The sequence below is a fragment of the Cervus canadensis genome, chromosome 5 (genome assembly GCF_019320065.1).
Source record: "Cervus canadensis isolate Bull #8, Minnesota chromosome 5, ASM1932006v1, whole genome shotgun sequence".
NCBI lineage: Eukaryota > Metazoa > Chordata > Mammalia > Artiodactyla > Cervidae > Cervus > Cervus canadensis.
In genome coordinates this window covers 1,704,339-1,720,566 of record NC_057390.1, presented here as the reverse complement: position 1 = coordinate 1,720,566, position 16,228 = coordinate 1,704,339, and the positions used below count along the sequence as shown (strand labels likewise).

The window sequence follows — 16,228 nt, the reverse complement described above, 5'->3', positions numbered from 1 at the left end:
TAAAATTTTATAATAAAAATGAGACAAAGTATTTTCCAGCACCAGGAGTGCTGAACTGAATGAAAGGCAGCAGCTGCCCGTACACCCTAAATGAACCAATGAAGTACGATATGCCCTAAAGACCTTCAGAGGTCTCACCTGACGGCTCAGCTGGTAAAGAATCCGCCTGCAATGCAGGAGACCCCAGTTCAATTCCTGGGTCAGGAAGATCCCCTGGAGAAGAGATAGGCTATCCATTCCAGTATTCTTGGGCTTCCCTTGTGGCTCAGCTGGTAAAGAATCTGCCTGCAATGCAGGAGACCTGGGTTTGATCCCTGGGTTGGACAGATCCCCTGGAGAAGGGAATGGCTACCCTCTCCAGTATCCTGGCCTGGAGAATTCCATGGATTGTATAGTCCATGGGGTTGCAAAGAGTGGGAAATGACTGAGCGACTTTCACTTTCATTTTCAAAGACCCTCAGAAGGTTCCCAACTGGCCCACCCCTGGAGCTGCCACTACAGCAGATTCTTAGACAACATCACTGCTGCTGGATTACAGAGGAAAGGGGAGTTTAAAAAGCATCTCTGACTTCAAGTGGAACCAACTGTATCTCAGACCCCAGGACCTTTCTGTTCCAACATGGTGGGGCTGGTGTTGCTGCGTGTCCTAAATCATGAATCAAGGAGAGGGCTGTCTGAGGCACCAGAGGGGAGCTTCAGATCTGTCAGGCTCCGAGGTCCGAGAGGCAAGCACCATAAATATTTGCCTGACTCTCCATGTTCCCGTTATCTAGCATAGTGCCTGGTCAGTGGACACATCAAAAGATGCTCACTGTTTCTAGAGGGCAGCCTGGAGTGTATCCCAGTGACCAAGCAAGAGGAAATCACTGAATTGGCCTGTCTGTCAGTTCTAAGGCCCTGTGCTCAATGAAAATGAGCCAATACAGAGTCCTTATGCTTCCTAATTTCCTATGTTAAAGTCTCATATGTGTCCCCAAGGAAATATTCACTTAGATGAAAATGATTAAGCTTTTAATATCAAATGACATACTTTTAAAAATGTGAATTCATGTGAAAAGTGGTAGGCTTTTCAGACTATAGCTGTCTTCTTTGATGCATCTTCTGCTTGTTTAATCTTTAAGGAAAGGGAAGAAAGCAACAGAAAGAAAGCAGTACCTCTTCTGGATACTGAAGGGTCCACTTCCACACCTTTTTCGTACGGGGTGCCGCCATTCAAGAAGAGCTTGTAAGTCCTACCAAAGAAAAGGACACAGTGCACGTGTGACGCTGTGCAACAGTGGGGTCGGCAGTGGAACCCTGTCAGCACAAGCACGCTCACAGGCATTTTATTTACGTCTCACTCATTGGTAAATGAGAACGAAAGTTGTTATCCGTCCCCAGGGTTACCCTCTCAGTAAACTGAGTCTCCTTCTTAACTATGAACTATAGAAAATACATTTTCCACGTTAAAGTGAGAAGATTAACTGATGTCATTTTGAGACTTTAATGACTTGTGCCATTTAAATGTCTTTTCCAAAAGTTTTGAATCATCATTGGAAATAAAGCTATTATGAATTTATACTACTTTTTTTTTTTTTATACTACTTTTAAAATGCAAAAGTAACATGTAGATTGTTGTAAAAACTTCAAATGACATAGAAATGATCAATAAAAACCCGAAAACTCCCTCCCTGCCCCTTCCCCCCTGGTTTGGTAAGCCCCGTGTCCTATCTTTTTCTGTAGAAATTATTTTGAAAGCAATTCACACACACAGTAAATCTCAAACTGACACACATTTCCTTTTAAAGTTGCCTCTTTAACCCTGTGGCGCTGCCGCCCCAATCCTGCTCCCCAGAGACAACCTCCAGGAACAGTTTACACAGGCACATGAGCACAGTCCTCCGTGAAAAGAAGGGGCATCAGCACGCACGTGATTCTGCAGCTTGCTGGTTTCATCTAGTAACACACACTGGAGATGTTTCTCTATCAATACACAGGCCTCCGTCTCATTTTAAAAAATAGCTTAAGACTTTAAAAAAGATTGGATAGACACACTTTTCCCTCTCAGTAAGCACAACTAAAAACCCTGAACATTATTAAAAACAAAAAATAAAAACAGAAAAACAAAAGCCACAAGAAGTCTGGCTTCTACATCTACAGGCAGCACTGGGATGAGGGGCTGGGGTGATAAGTGCCCCGCCCCCCCCCCACCAGAGTGCCGCCAGGAGGACTTCTACCTCTGGTCTGTGGCAAGGTCACACCCACCCCTGTGGTGTCAGCAGAGGACGAAGCGGGCAGCATTATCTGAATCAAACCTTTGGGATAGGAACTATTATAATCCCATTTTAAAGATGGGGAAATTGAGGCTTGGAGACATTAAAGAACCTCTTGACAGTTACACAGAGTCCAGGCTATGGCCCTGAAGTCTATCATTCCAAATCTAGGGTCTCCATCATCATCCTACTGACTGCCCATCTGCATCCCTTCTGTGAGTTTCTTGTTTATATCCTAGACTCAGATTTGTGTGTGTGCACCCAATTTCAAATTTGGATTGTCTTCTTCTTAGTCTTTGAGAGCTCTTTTTATATTAAAGATAACAATCTTGTGACTGTTAGATACTGTACATGTTGGAAATACATTACACACATTTGCTCTTGGTCTTAAATTTTAAATTTGTTTACAGTGGCTGCTGCTACAATTTCCACGTACCACCTAGAGAAGAAAGGTGGAGTCACGGAGGACCTGGGGACCCTTGACCTAGCTTTCCCACTCTTTGGTGAGAATTAGGCTCTATTTTGGAGAAGGCAAAGGCAGCCCACTCCAGTACTCTTGCCGGGAAAATCCCATGGACGGAGGAGCCCGGTAGGCTGCAGTCCATGGGGTCGCTAAGAGTCGGACATGACTGAGCGACTTCACTTTCACTTTCCACTTTCATGCATTGGAGAAGGAAATGGCAACCCACTCCAGTGTTCTTGCCTGGAGAATCCCAGGGACGGGGGGGCCTGGTGGGCTGCCGTTTGTGGGGTCACACAGAGTCGGACACGACTGAAGTGACTTAGCAGCAGCAGGCTCTATTTTGGGCTTCCCTGGTGGCTCAGCGGTAAAGAATTCACCTGCAATGAGGGGACTTGGGTTCAAGCCCTCAGTCAGGAAGAGGCTCTGGAGAATCCCGTGGACAGAGGAGCCTGGTGGGCCAGTCCGTGGGGGCGCAGAGGCGGACACGCCTGCGCTGAGCACCTGCACACGGGCTCTCTCCCAGCGCTGGGAGGGCGCCACCACGTCAGGGAGTCACTGCAGGAACACTCAGCGCACGGCTGGGGCAGACACCTAGTAAACGCCTTCGCTGTCTGTGTCATCCCTCCCCGGCTAGGATGAGATTACGCGCTGTTCTCACATACCACCTTAAAGGAGTATTAACGTGAAAGTCCAAAGTATTAGTTGCTCAGTCCTGTCTGACTCTTTGGCAACACCATGGACTGCAGCCCGCCAGGCTCCTCTGTCCAGGAGATTTCCCAGGCAAGAACACTGGAGTGGGTAGCCCTGCCCTCCTCCAGGGGACCTTCCGGACCCAGGGACTGAATCTGGGTCTCCTGCATGGCAGGAGGATTCTTTACCATTTGAGCCACCAGGGAAGCCACCAAAGAACATTAAAATCAACATTAAAAAGCCCTCTCCCCTCAAGTTACTGAAATGTGAAACCTCTGGAAACCTGAGGTGTCTAGATTCTAAAAAAGCAATTTCCACAAAATTACCCACTTGGAGGGAATATATAAACCCAACTTACTTTGCTGGAATAGGAATTCCAGTGGCGTCAAAAAGTTTCAGAAACACCCAGCCACAGCTCAACTCTCCTCTCTCACCAGTGGACTAGAAAATAAAACTGGGTGTGAACCTTCGCGTCTGAATCAGTCAAATGTATAAGCACATACCGAGCTCTTCTAAAAGCAATAAAACTAGTATTTGCCTTTAGAACTAAAAAGTTCTTCGCAAGAAAACAAAGTGAAAGCCAGGGGAGGCTCACCGGACTCGCAGGCAGACAGTGCAGGCAGGGCGTCAAGGGAACATCTTACCTTAAGTCGCTCCTGAAAAACCCTAAGCCTGATGCTAGGACAACTGTTGCTCTTGTTTCCTGAGTGATATAAATATGCTGGGACATGATCCCAGATCACATCAACGCTACGTGCGAGCAGGAGGCTTTGGGTCTCAGTGAGAAATGGAATGAGTCAACTACGTCCCTCAAGGGGCTTCCTGCTCAGAACGGCACCCCCTGCCCCCGTCAGCTGTCAGAGTCCAGTGCGTCCCCCTGGGGGTCCTGCTCCTCGATCCTGTCCAACACAGCCACGCACACGGATGAATCTGCCTTGAAACGAAAGGGCAGGACTTCTCTGGTGGCGCAGTGAGTGAGAACCTGTCTGCCTACACAGGGCACATGGGTCTGATCCCTGGTCCGGGGGAAGATTCCATATGCCATGGGGCATCTGAGCCCGGGAGCCCCCACCACTGAGCCCGCTCCGCAACAAGAGGTCACCAAACGAGGAGCAGGCCCGCCCGCAGCACCAGAGACCCAGCGCAGCCAGAAATAAACAATGAATGAGTAAGTTTCTAGAAAACAAATGAAAGGACAGCATAACACCATTAGCGGAATTTAACAACCAGCTCTCTGGGTTACCACGAAGCCAAGCGCACACACCACACCTGTGAAGCTATTACTAAAATATGGAAATATATATTACCACAGACCCACACCCACTGATTCACAAGAGTTTATATGATGTAAGTTAATCCAAGTTTCTGATGTTCCCTTAATAAAAATGACCACTCTGCCAGGTCCCTTCATTAGAACCCCCATTTACAAGGTTAAGGGCACTCTGACCCTCAGGGACAGAGGTACAGCTCTGTGCTGTAAAGCCACTGAACATCTTCTATCACTTCCTGTAAAGTCCCATGTTTTTCAAATCTTCATTCTTATAAAGCACTGGAGTTCACTCCAGCTATAAATACAAAGAAAGAGTTGCTTTAAACGCTGCTGAAAAAGCAGCATCATAAAAAAAAATTAGAATCACTGCCATTCCTCAAGAGGTTAATATTCTATTACACAGAAAAATCTAAGCGTTATCTTTCAACTGACATACATTGCGAATATAAGAAATTCCAAGTTCAAATAATATCCCAAGATCTGGAGAGGAAGAATTGGATCTGATGAAACAGTCACCATCAAGCAAGCAGGGCAAGATGCCAGTAACCTGAAACAAAGCAGAAAACAGAAGTTACTAAGAAACATGGAAAACGGAGGGAGTAAAAACAACGAGGTCCTACTGTCGGACAGGGAGCCAGGGTCACTAGCCTGTGATAAACCATAAAGGGAAAGAGCGTGAGAAAGACTGAATGTACACGTGTAACCTACCCCTTTGTTGTGCAGCATCAACTACACTTCAATAAAATAAACTTTTTTAAAATGGCAGGACAGTTCAGCTCTATCATCTGCATCATAATAAAGGTATTTTTTCTTTTAAGATTTTTAAAAAATGTAGACCACTTCTAAAGTCCTTATTGAATTTGTTACAATATAGCTTCTGCTTTATGTTTTGGTTTTCTCGTTGCCAGACCTGTAGGATCCTAGCTCCCCAAACAGGGATTGAAGCCACAGCCCCCGCACTGCAAAGTCAAGTCTCAACCACTGGATCATCAGCGAAGTCTTCAAGGTCGTTTAAAGGAAACAAAAAGCAGATGGATTGGACTCATCTATACCAACGGTTTGAAATTCTAAAATATAATTTCTGTGCTAAAGAAAGCTACCTTTACGGTCACTTACTCTTTGCTTAGAGAGGAAGCTAATGTAAAACAAGCACTGCACCAAGGTCTTTGGAGGTATTACATAGTTTGATATAGGATAAGATTTTTGGAGGGGAGGGGGCATGCTGCATGGCACATGGGATCTTAGATCCCCGACCAGGGGTCAAACCTGTGCCCCCTTGCAGTGGAAGCTTGGAGTTCTAACCACCGGACCACCAGGCAAGTCCCTAATGAGATACTTATATTAACCACTGTCCTTTGCAGACAGGACTAAAATTATAATCTGCATACACACTTGCCCAGCTTCCCTGAGGCAGGCCTTGGAAATTTTCCTTTCCTTTCACTCTCCCTGGACCACAACATCCCTCTTCCATGCCTATAAAATCCCACACATCCTTCAAGATCAGTTTATCTTCTATAAAACCTGCTTCTCTATGGTTCCACGGTACCAGGAGCCCCACAACCGTCACACTCTGCCTGCATCACAGCTGCCAATAGCACCCACTCCACAGAGAGGCTCTAAGGATTCAGTGAGAAGACGCACCTAACGGCCTGCCTCAGTGCCCAGCACGCAGTCTAGCTCCATTCAGAGGATCCTGGTGCTGTATGTGTCCATGTTTCTTCTCTACCAACACACAAGTTCCACAGTATCCAGGAAGCATGCCTCACACCTAAAGGATGGATGGTTAATTTCACTCACAAAGGAACCTATACATACTAGTTATCCCTTCCATCAGTTCATCTTTATATCCAGGAGAACATTAGAAAAGCTGTTGGGCCAGAATGAAAGCAGAAGGATGCTTAAAAGACCAAACTGGAGGACTTCTCTGGTGGTCCAGAGGGTTAAGACCACCTTCCAATGCAGGGGATGCGGGTTTAATCCTTGGTCGGGGAGCTCAGATCCACATGCCTCTCAATGAGAAACCAAAACAAAAAACAGAAGCAATGTTGTAACAAATTCAATAAAGACTTTAAAAATGGTTCACATAAAAAAAAAAATCTTAAAAGAAAAGATCACACTGGACTTGGAGGGGGGGTGCTGGGGACAAGTGTGGACACGTGCGGCCCACAGGCAAGGTGGCGGGCTCCTCCTCATGCTGTGCCCACGTGGTGAGGCTCTGCCCGGCTGTGAGATCTCCTGATGCAACAGGAGAAGTTTAATGAAGGGCTCCTGGGGGCAGTGACACAAGGGAGTGAGCCGTGGGAAGGAAGCAATGAAACTGGAGGTAGGAAAAAGTAAACAGGACTATAGACAACTAATATTATTAAGAGAACATAAAGACATCGTCATCTCCCCTGGCATCTATGTGACACTGACTCAGTGGCCTGAAGCCACTTAACCTCCTTCCTGTCTTTGTTTGTCTCAATCTTGACAGTCCCTGGATGTCAAGGGATGATCGGCTCCCTAGGCGTCACCCATGAGTTTATCTGAAGAAAGCACAGCTCTCCTGAGCACAGCTGGAGACCGCATTTTTAAAAAAAACACTTCTTAAGAAGTGTTAAGATTCTCTTTTAAGGTTTCTCTTTTTGTTTTCATTTTCCATCAGACATAATTTTCTAAAATTGAACCCTGTGATTCATTGAATGAGATGATTCATAGGCACCGTAACTTTGGTGAGGCAGAAACATGAGTGATTTTTATCAAAGTCCTCAGAGAACATTAAATAATCTAAAGGTTCAAACCTGGCCCCATATACTCTGTATTAGAGAGAAATACATTACTTCAGGAATTTGTTGTTCTTGATCAGTCACTCAGTTGTGTCCTACTCTTTGCAACCCCATAAATGGCAGCACGCCAGGTTTCCCTGTTCTTCACTATCTCCCAGAGTTTGCTCAAACTCATGTCCATTGAGTCAATGATACCATGCAACCGTCTTATCCTTGGTTACCTCCCTCTCCTTCTGCCCTCAGCATCAGGGTCTTTTCCAAAGAGTCAGCTCTTCGCATCAGGTGGCCAAAGTACTAGAGCTTCAATTTCAGCATCAGTCCTTCCAATGAATATTCAGGGTTGATTTCCATTAGGATTGACTGCTTTGATCTCCTTGCAGTCCAAGGGACTCTCAAGAGTCTTCTCCAGCAACACCAAATACACCAGTGTATTACCAAATACATTTTGATAATCTTACCTTAGAAACTAATTGCATGATACTTAATGGGTAAAAGAAACTCATGTTTCACTCAATTCACTCAGCAGATTCCTTACCTGGGGAGAAAAGGTCCATGTTTTGGGCTTCTTAGGTTGCCACGTGGCCCTGACTGTATGAATGTTGCTCAGAACCTGAAATGAGATTTTCCCATTTGGAATCATACTGGTGAAAGCTCTTTGGAACATCACCACTTCCATGCTCCAAACAGTGAACAGCAGCGCAGAGGGAGAGGGGGGTATCTTTCTTCTTTGGGCGATTCTGTATTTCTTTTTACATCAACCACATACACAACTTTTAAAATGATTAGCAGAAGGGAACATGTGAATGCTCATGGAAAGGTATGGGCGGGGGGCGGTCCACGGGGCCTTGGGTAGCCGGCAAGCTGAAGTGTGGTCCCCAGTCTGTGCCCTAAGTGTCCCATCGCTGAGACCATCCCACATCTTCAGGAGAAGGAACACGCTGGGCTGAAGAGCGGGATGACTGGGTGGGGCAGGGGCCAATGGAGGGAAGCAAGGGAGAAGGATGGGAGACGGTGAGCCTGGCAGGGCTTCCTTGAGGAACAAACTACTATTAGTCACTCAGTCAGGTCTGACTCTTTGCAACCCCATGGACTGTAGCCCAGGAGGCTCCTCTCCATGGGATTCTTCAGGCAAGAACACTGGAGTGGGTAGCCTATCCCTTCTCCAGCGAATCTTCCCGACACAGGAATCGAACAGGGGTCTCTTGCATTGCAGGCAGATTCTTTACCAGCTGAATGAACTAAGCCAACAGTAAATCATACTGATCCTCTGCACACCTCGTTACGTTAGTAGTGTTATTTCAAACATATCCTTATACATAAACACATATAAGCAGCCTCGTGAGCAGTCCCCTGTCTGCTCCAAGCCTCACTATAATCCTCAGGCACTTCATTATCCCTTTGAAATACCCATTTGTTTGTTCATGTAACATATAACGGAGATGTTTTTGTAAACCAGTGCTGTTCTAGGCACTGGAAATATACAGCAGTGAACACAACAGACAAGCAGCCCCTGTTCATGGAATTGGCAACGAGAAATGACCAAACAGACTCGTGAGTCAGTGGACAAATCTGCCTGGCGCTGATGAGCACCATAAAGTAAAGGCTGAGGAGGAGGATGGGAAGTGTGTTCGGGGTACGGGAGCAATGATTAACAAAGCCCAGTGTCACAGCACTTACAAAACAACAAAAGAGCTGATAAATGAATTCAGACTCAGATCTCTGCACCAGTAATAGACTATACTAAGTGAAATACTTAACAGCTGATAGAGATTAACCAGATTAGGAGAAATTTTAGGTATAACTGACCTTTTAAGAAATATGGCCCACAGGAGCATTTTATGTGCAATGATAACAAGATGGGGACAGCAGGGAATTAAAGCATGTGAGTATCTTTGTGTGTTAAGGAGGAAGATAGAAATACAGAGTGATTTTAGGTTTATGAGAATAATCTACAGCTAAGTAGGAAGCCTAGAAATTTACACACTGCAAACTGAGAGGCTTCAAAAGAGTTGGCTGACAAGGCCATGCATAGCTATTATTTTTTTTTTCTGCATGTTTCTACGTATTTGAAACAGTTCCTAATTTAACAAATATTGCTAATTTCAATAAAAGTCAGATTGAGGTGTAAAATACATGTAAAAGGGAAAAGAATAAGCAAATTGGAAGATTATAATGTTCAAAGATAAGAGTCTAAATGTGAGATTTAGATTTGTTTTCTATTTCTCTTATTATTGGCAAAATAGGTATATAGTTTGTTGATGTATTATTTCTTACTGAGTTCTTAAGGCTTTTCAATCACTGTTTAAGGATGAAACATACAATGATGGTTGATTATAAAATGTGTCAAATATATCAGACAAGTTAAAAGAAACTCACAGTACACCCTAAGCTTATCACCTAGATTCTGCCATCAACATTTTACTATACTTGCTTTATCACATACACCATCTAGCCATCCATCAGTTCATCTTACTTTTTGATACACTACAAACTTGCAGACATAAGTAAACTTTTCTCTAAATATGTTAACATGCATAGCATAGAGTTCATTATTTGTTCACAGTTCCTTTTTTGATGGAAAATTTAATACAATGAAATCAGAAACCTTATTTTTATCCTCTTGTAATGTCCAGAGTGGGGAAAGGAAAGTGGGATGGCTAGGGATCATAGGTCCTAAGCAACGACATGGCAAGTGCTGTCACCAGAGGCCTAGAGAGGAGCCTGAATCTCATCAGGGTCCCAAAGTAAGGAGACACGCCTTCCCCCAGAGGTGCGTGCAGAGGCCAGGAGGGGAAGCGGGACCTCGTTCTCACCTGGCAGTAACGGCGTTAATGTGTGCACTACAATAGAAGCAAAACTTATTAAGATCCAGACTCCCAGCTCTCAAAATGTCTAGGATACAATTAAAAAAAAAATCATTCATTACACCAAATACCAGGAAAATCTCAACTTAAGTGAGGAAAGACAATCAAAAGATAACAACACTAACTCTGCTCAATATTATGCGGCAGCCTGCATGGGAGGGGAGTTTGGGGGAGGATGGATACATGTATATGTACGGCTGAGCCCCTTTGCTGTGCATCTGAAACCATCACAACATTATTAATCAGCTATATTCCAATATAAAGTTAAAAGTTAAAAAAAAAGATACCAACACTAAGATGACTGATGTTGGAATTATTTGAAAAGCATTTTAAAGCAGTCATCTAAAAATGCTTCAGTAAACATCTATGGAGATGCTTAAAATAAATTTAAAATACAGAAAGAAACATGGAGTCTCAAGAAAGAAATAAGGAAATTTTAACAAAGAAAATTTTAACAAGAAAAAGAAAGAGGACCCTAATGGAATTCTAGAACTGAAAAATACAATGAAAGTGAAAGTGTTAGTCACTCAGCCAGCCAGGCTCCTCCGTCCATGGGATTTCCCAGACAAGAATGCTGGAGTGGGTTGCCATTTCCTTCTCCAGGGATCTTCCAGACCCAGTGACTGAACCTGGGTCTCCTGCATTGCAGGTGGATTCTTAACCATCTGAACCACCAGAGAGCCCCAAGTTTGAAAACAGACACATACAGACACCCACACACGTCACTGAATAGACTCAATCACAGAACAGAAAAGAGAGAAAAGAATCAGTGAGCTTGAGGACAGGCAAACAGAAATTACAGTCTGAACAACTGAATAGAACAGATGGAAAGAAAATGGTCACAGCCTTAGGAACCTATGAGATCATAACAAAAAGATCTAATGTTCATGCTATCTGAGTCCCAGAAGGGAAGGGAGTTTAGAGTTGGAAAAGTATTCGAGAAAATAATGGCTGAAAAATCCCCAAATCTGGCAAAAGACATAGGCCTACAGTTTAAGAAGCTGAGAAAACCCTAAACAGCATAAATCCAAGAAATCCATGACAAAGTATATAAACTTCTAAAACCTAAACACAATATCCTGAAAGCAATGAGAGAAAAACACCACCTAGATTCACCCATAGGGTAAAACCAATTCCAATGAAGCGGAACAATATTTTTTGAGTGCTTAAAGAAAAGAACTGCCAACCTAGAGTTCTATATCTAGTGAAAATATCCACAATGAATAAAGGGAAAGCAGGCATTCTCAGATAAAGAAAAACTAAGAGAATCTATAGCCAGCAGACCTACCCTGAAAGAATGGTTAAAGGAAGTTCTCTAAATAGAAAAGAACACGATAAAAGAAGAAATCTCTGAATATCAGGAAGGAAGGAAGGAAGAACAATGGAAAGAGTTAAAACAAGGGTAGGGCTTCCCTAGTGGCTCAGTAGTAAAGAATCCGCCTGCCAATGCAGGAGACATGGGTTCATCCCTGATCCCAGAAGATCCCACATGCCCTGGCGCATGCCACAACTGCTAAGCCTGAGCTTTAGAGGCCAGGAGCCGAGACTCCTGAGCCCATGTGCTGGAACTGCTGAAGCCCCTGCAGCCTCGAGTCTGCTCTGCAACAAGAGAAGCCCGCACGATGAGAAGCCCGCACACTGCAGCTAGAGGAGGCCCTGCTCTCTGCAGCTGGAGAAAAGCTGAACGGTCGAAGCGGAATTATAATATTGTGTGATGTCGTGCTCAATGTGTGTAGAGGAGATTCTTAAGATAATCACAAAGCAGTGAGAGGATTAGAGTTTCTACTGATCACTTGACCTGGGATGTTGACAAGCAGACTGGGGGAAGTTATGCAGGTATAAAATAATACCTACTTATTTTAGGTATTATTATTAGTACCTACCTAATACCTACTTATATTAGGTATATTAGGTAACTACTAAAAAAGCTGTACAAAGAGAGCCACTCAATAACACGGCAGGCACTTCAGAATGGAGTTCTAAAGAAAGTTTAAGTAACACACAGGAAGACAGAAAAAAGAAAATGGAGGAATGAAAAAGAGAGGGAAGGAAGGGAAAAAATAAAATAGCAGATTCAAGAGTTAAGATTCCCCTCCAGGATCCACATGATTTGGGATGCTTGTCAGAGACTTGAGGGAGTGGCTTTTTGTATATTACCCAAAATTCACAGTTGTTAGTTATCACTGGGTTAGTTGTTTGGAGAGGAGCTTATTCAGTCATTATTGGAAGCAGTGTCTTATTAATTAGTTTTAGTAATAATGCTTTCTATTTGTGACTTGGCTTAAATTTACTAAAGAAGTATTCTTAAGTAAATAGATTCTCCAGGCAAGAATACTGAAGTGGGTAGCCATTCCCTTCCCCAGGGGATCTTCCCAACCCAGGGATCAAACTTGGGTCTCCCACATTGGAGGCAAATTCTTTACCATCTGAGCCACCAGGGAAGCCCAAATAAATAGAATGAGGATGTAACTATTAAATATGTTCTATAACTCCATGATTTGGAAAACATGACATAAATTTGCTTCATAAACTAATCTCTATTATTTTTATATAAAATAACTTCTATGATTCTGATATATTATTCAAAATAAAATTCCAATCTTTATTTTATGTTGTCAAGTATAAGGATAGTGAGAGATAGAACAAAAAGTACTCTTAGGAAGAAGGCAGTTCATCTCTTCTTGAATGCTGATGACACCTAGTGTTCATTCATGGCAGTGGTTTTGTGCGGTTCAGATGAAACAAAGGCACTTTCCTCGTGCTGTGAGGCTTAGCTTAGGTGCGCGTGCTCAACTATGTCTGACTCTTTGCAGCCCCTTGGACTGGGGCCCACCAGGCTCCTCTGTCCATGGGGTTTCCCAGGTAAGAATACTGGAGTGTACTGCCATGCCCTACTCCAGGGGATTTTCCACACCCAGGGGTCCAACCCAAGTCTCTTGAGTCTCCTGCGTTGACAGGTGGATTTTTTTACCCCTGTGTTGCCTAGGAAGCCCAATAAATGCTGGAGAAGGTGTGGAGAGAAGGGAACCCTCCTACACTGTTGGTGGGAATGTACACTGGTGCAGCCACTATGGAGAACAGTATAAAGGTTCCTTAAAACTAAAAACAAGCAATCCCACTGCTGGGCACACACACCGAGGAAACCAGATCTGAAAGAGACACGTGCACCCCAATGTTCATCGCAGCACTGTTTATAATAGCCAGGACATGGAAGCAACCCAGATGCCCATCAGCAGATGAATGGATAAGGAAGCTGTGGTACATATACACCATGGAATATTACTCAGCCATTAAAAAGAATTCATTTGAATCAGTTCTAATGAGATGGATGAAACTGGAGCCCATTATACAGAGTGAAGTAAGCCAGAAAGATAAAGAACATTACAGCATACTAACACATATATATGGAATTTAGAAAGATGGTAATGATAACCCTATATGCAAAACAGAAAAAGAGACACAGAAGTACAGAACAGACTTTTGGACTCTGTGGGAGAAGGTGAGGGTGGGATGTTTCAAAAGAACAGCATGTATATTATCTATGGTGAAACAGATCACCAGCCCAGGTGGGATGCATGAGACAAGTGCTCGGGCCTGGTACACTGGGAAGACCCAGAGGAATCGGGTGGAGAGGGAGGTGGGAGGGGGGATCGGGATGGGGAATACATGCAACTCCATGGCTGATTCATGTCAATGTATGACAAAAACCACTACAATATTGTAAAGTAATTAGCCTCCAACTAATAAAAATAAATGAAAAAAAAATAAAAATAAAAAATGTATACACCTTAAAAAAAAAAAAAGAAAAAAAACTAAAAACAGAGCTACCATATGACCCTGCAATCCCACCCCTGGGATATATCCAGAGAAAAACACGGTCTGAAAACACACGTGCACCCCTGTGTTCACTGCACCACTGCTCACAATAGCCAGGACATGGAAGTAACCTTGTCCATGACACCGCTCAGTCTCGCAGTTACGTCCTACTGTTCGTAACCCCATGGACTGCAGCCCACCAGGCTCCTCTGTCCACGGGATTTTCCTGGCAAGAACACTAGAGAGCGTGGCCATGCCTTCCTCCAGGGGATCTTCACAACCAGGGATTGACCCAGTCCTCCTGCATTTCCTGTCTTGTAGGCTATGATTCCGGTGAGCCACAGGGAAAGCCCCACCGAGAGTGGACTGGATGAAGGAGATGTGATACATGTACACTACGGAGTACTTCTCAACCATCAAAAAGAACGAAATGAGTGCTCGCTTCGGCAGCACATATACTAAAATTGGAACGATACAGAGAAGATTAGCATGGCCCCTGCGCAAGGATGACACGCAAATTCGTGAAGCGTTCCATATTTTAAAAAAAAAAAGAAAGAAAAAAAAAAAAAGAACAAAATGAGGCCATCTGCAGCAACATGCATGGGCCTAGAGAGGGTCACACTGAGTGAGGTCAGTCAGCAGAGAAGGGGAAATGTCCTATGACATCCATCCTGGGTAGACTCTGAAAAGAAATCACACAAGTGAACTGACAAAACAGACACAGACTCGCAGACTGAGGACGGGGTACGGCTGCGGGGGGCAGGATGGGGGAGGGGACCGTGCGGGAGGGTGGGGTGGGCACGCACACACCGCTGCACTTGGAGCAGATGGCCGGCGAGGACCTGCCCTAGCCCCGGGGGCTCTGCCCAGTGTCAGGCGGCAGCCTGGACGGGAGGCGGCCTGCGGGAGAGTGGGCACACGTCTGTGTGTGGCTGAGTCCTCCCGCTGGCCACCTAAAACTATCACACACTGTGTGTTAATCGGCTATGCCCTAGTACAAAATAAAAAGTTTGTATTTTTTAAAAATAAGTATTTATACTCAGCAGGGACAAAGATAAATCCAAGAACTCCTCCACACCTGACCTGCTATCAGCGCTCTCTATCTCAGATCATGTCACCACCATCCACCCAGACGTGGAAGTCAGAGACCTGGCTTCACGTCTGACGCCCTGCTCTCCGGCACTCCCCACGTTCCACCCGTTACCAACCAAGCCTCCTAAATATCCCTCCAACCACAGCTCACACCTCCACCTCTCTCATCAAGTTACCACCATCACTCTCATCTGGTGATCTTACGGAGTTCCATGCATTGGTGTAAGTGCTTTGTTCTTGTGCGATTCAGCTGCTAAATCATGTCTGACTCTTTTCAACCCCGTGAACTGCAGCACGCCAGGCTTCCCTGTCCATCACTATCTCCCAGACTTTGCTCAGATTCATGTCCATTGAGTCGGTGATGCTATCTAACCATCTCATCCTCTGCTGCCTCCTCCTTTTGCGTTCAATCTTTCCCAGCATTGGGGTCTTTTCCAATGAGTTGGGTCTTCGCATCAGGTGGCCAAAGTATTGGAGCTTCAGCATCAGTCCTTCCAATGAATATTCATGGTTGGTTTCCTTTAGGATGGACTGGTTGGATCTCCTTTCAGTCCAAGGGACTCTCAAGAGTCTTCTCCAACACCACAGTTCAAAAGCATCAGTTCTTTGGTGCTCAGCTTTCTTTATAGTCCAACTCTCACACCCATACATAACTACTGGAAAAACCACAGCTTTGACTAAACAGACCTTTGTCAGCAAAGTGATGCCTCTGTTTTTGGATATGCTGCCTAGGTTTGTCATAGGTTTTCTTCCAAGGAGCAAGCGTCTTAATTTCATGACTGCAGTCACTGTCTGCCGTGATTTTGGAGCCCAAGAAAATGAGATCTGCCACTGCTTCCACTTTTTCTCCTTCTATTTGCCATGAAGTAATGGGACCAGATGCCATGATCTTAGTTTTTTAAATGTTGAGCTTTAAGCCAGCTTTTTCACCCTCCTCTTTCACCTCCATCAAGAGCTCTTTAGTTCCTCTTCACTTTCTGCCTTTAGAGTGATATCATATGTATATCTGAGGTTAT

At 44.4% G+C, this 16,228-nt stretch overlaps 1 protein-coding gene and 1 non-coding gene across 6 annotated transcripts in view; one reads left to right on the top strand and one right to left on the bottom strand.

Annotated features, from left to right (window-relative positions):
- Positions 1–16,228, bottom strand: part of NPHP1 (nephrocystin 1) — a 65,666-nt gene that overhangs the window by 15,609 nt on the left and 33,829 nt on the right. For all 5 annotated transcript variants that reach the window (XM_043467746.1, XM_043467747.1, XM_043467750.1 and 2 more), the window contains exons 12-15: positions 7,976–8,050; positions 5,112–5,222; positions 3,764–3,846; positions 1,156–1,232 (exon numbers count right to left, since the gene is read on the bottom strand). In XM_043467746.1, the coding sequence (XP_043323681.1) occupies positions 1,156–1,232; positions 3,764–3,846; positions 5,112–5,222; positions 7,976–8,050 (346 nt within the window). The remainder of the gene's footprint in view (positions 1–1,155; positions 1,233–3,763; positions 3,847–5,111; positions 5,223–7,975; positions 8,051–16,228) is intronic.
- On the top strand, positions 14,555–14,661 carry LOC122442839. Its single transcript, XR_006269812.1, has one exon. It is a non-coding gene; the product is annotated as a U6 spliceosomal RNA (small nuclear RNA).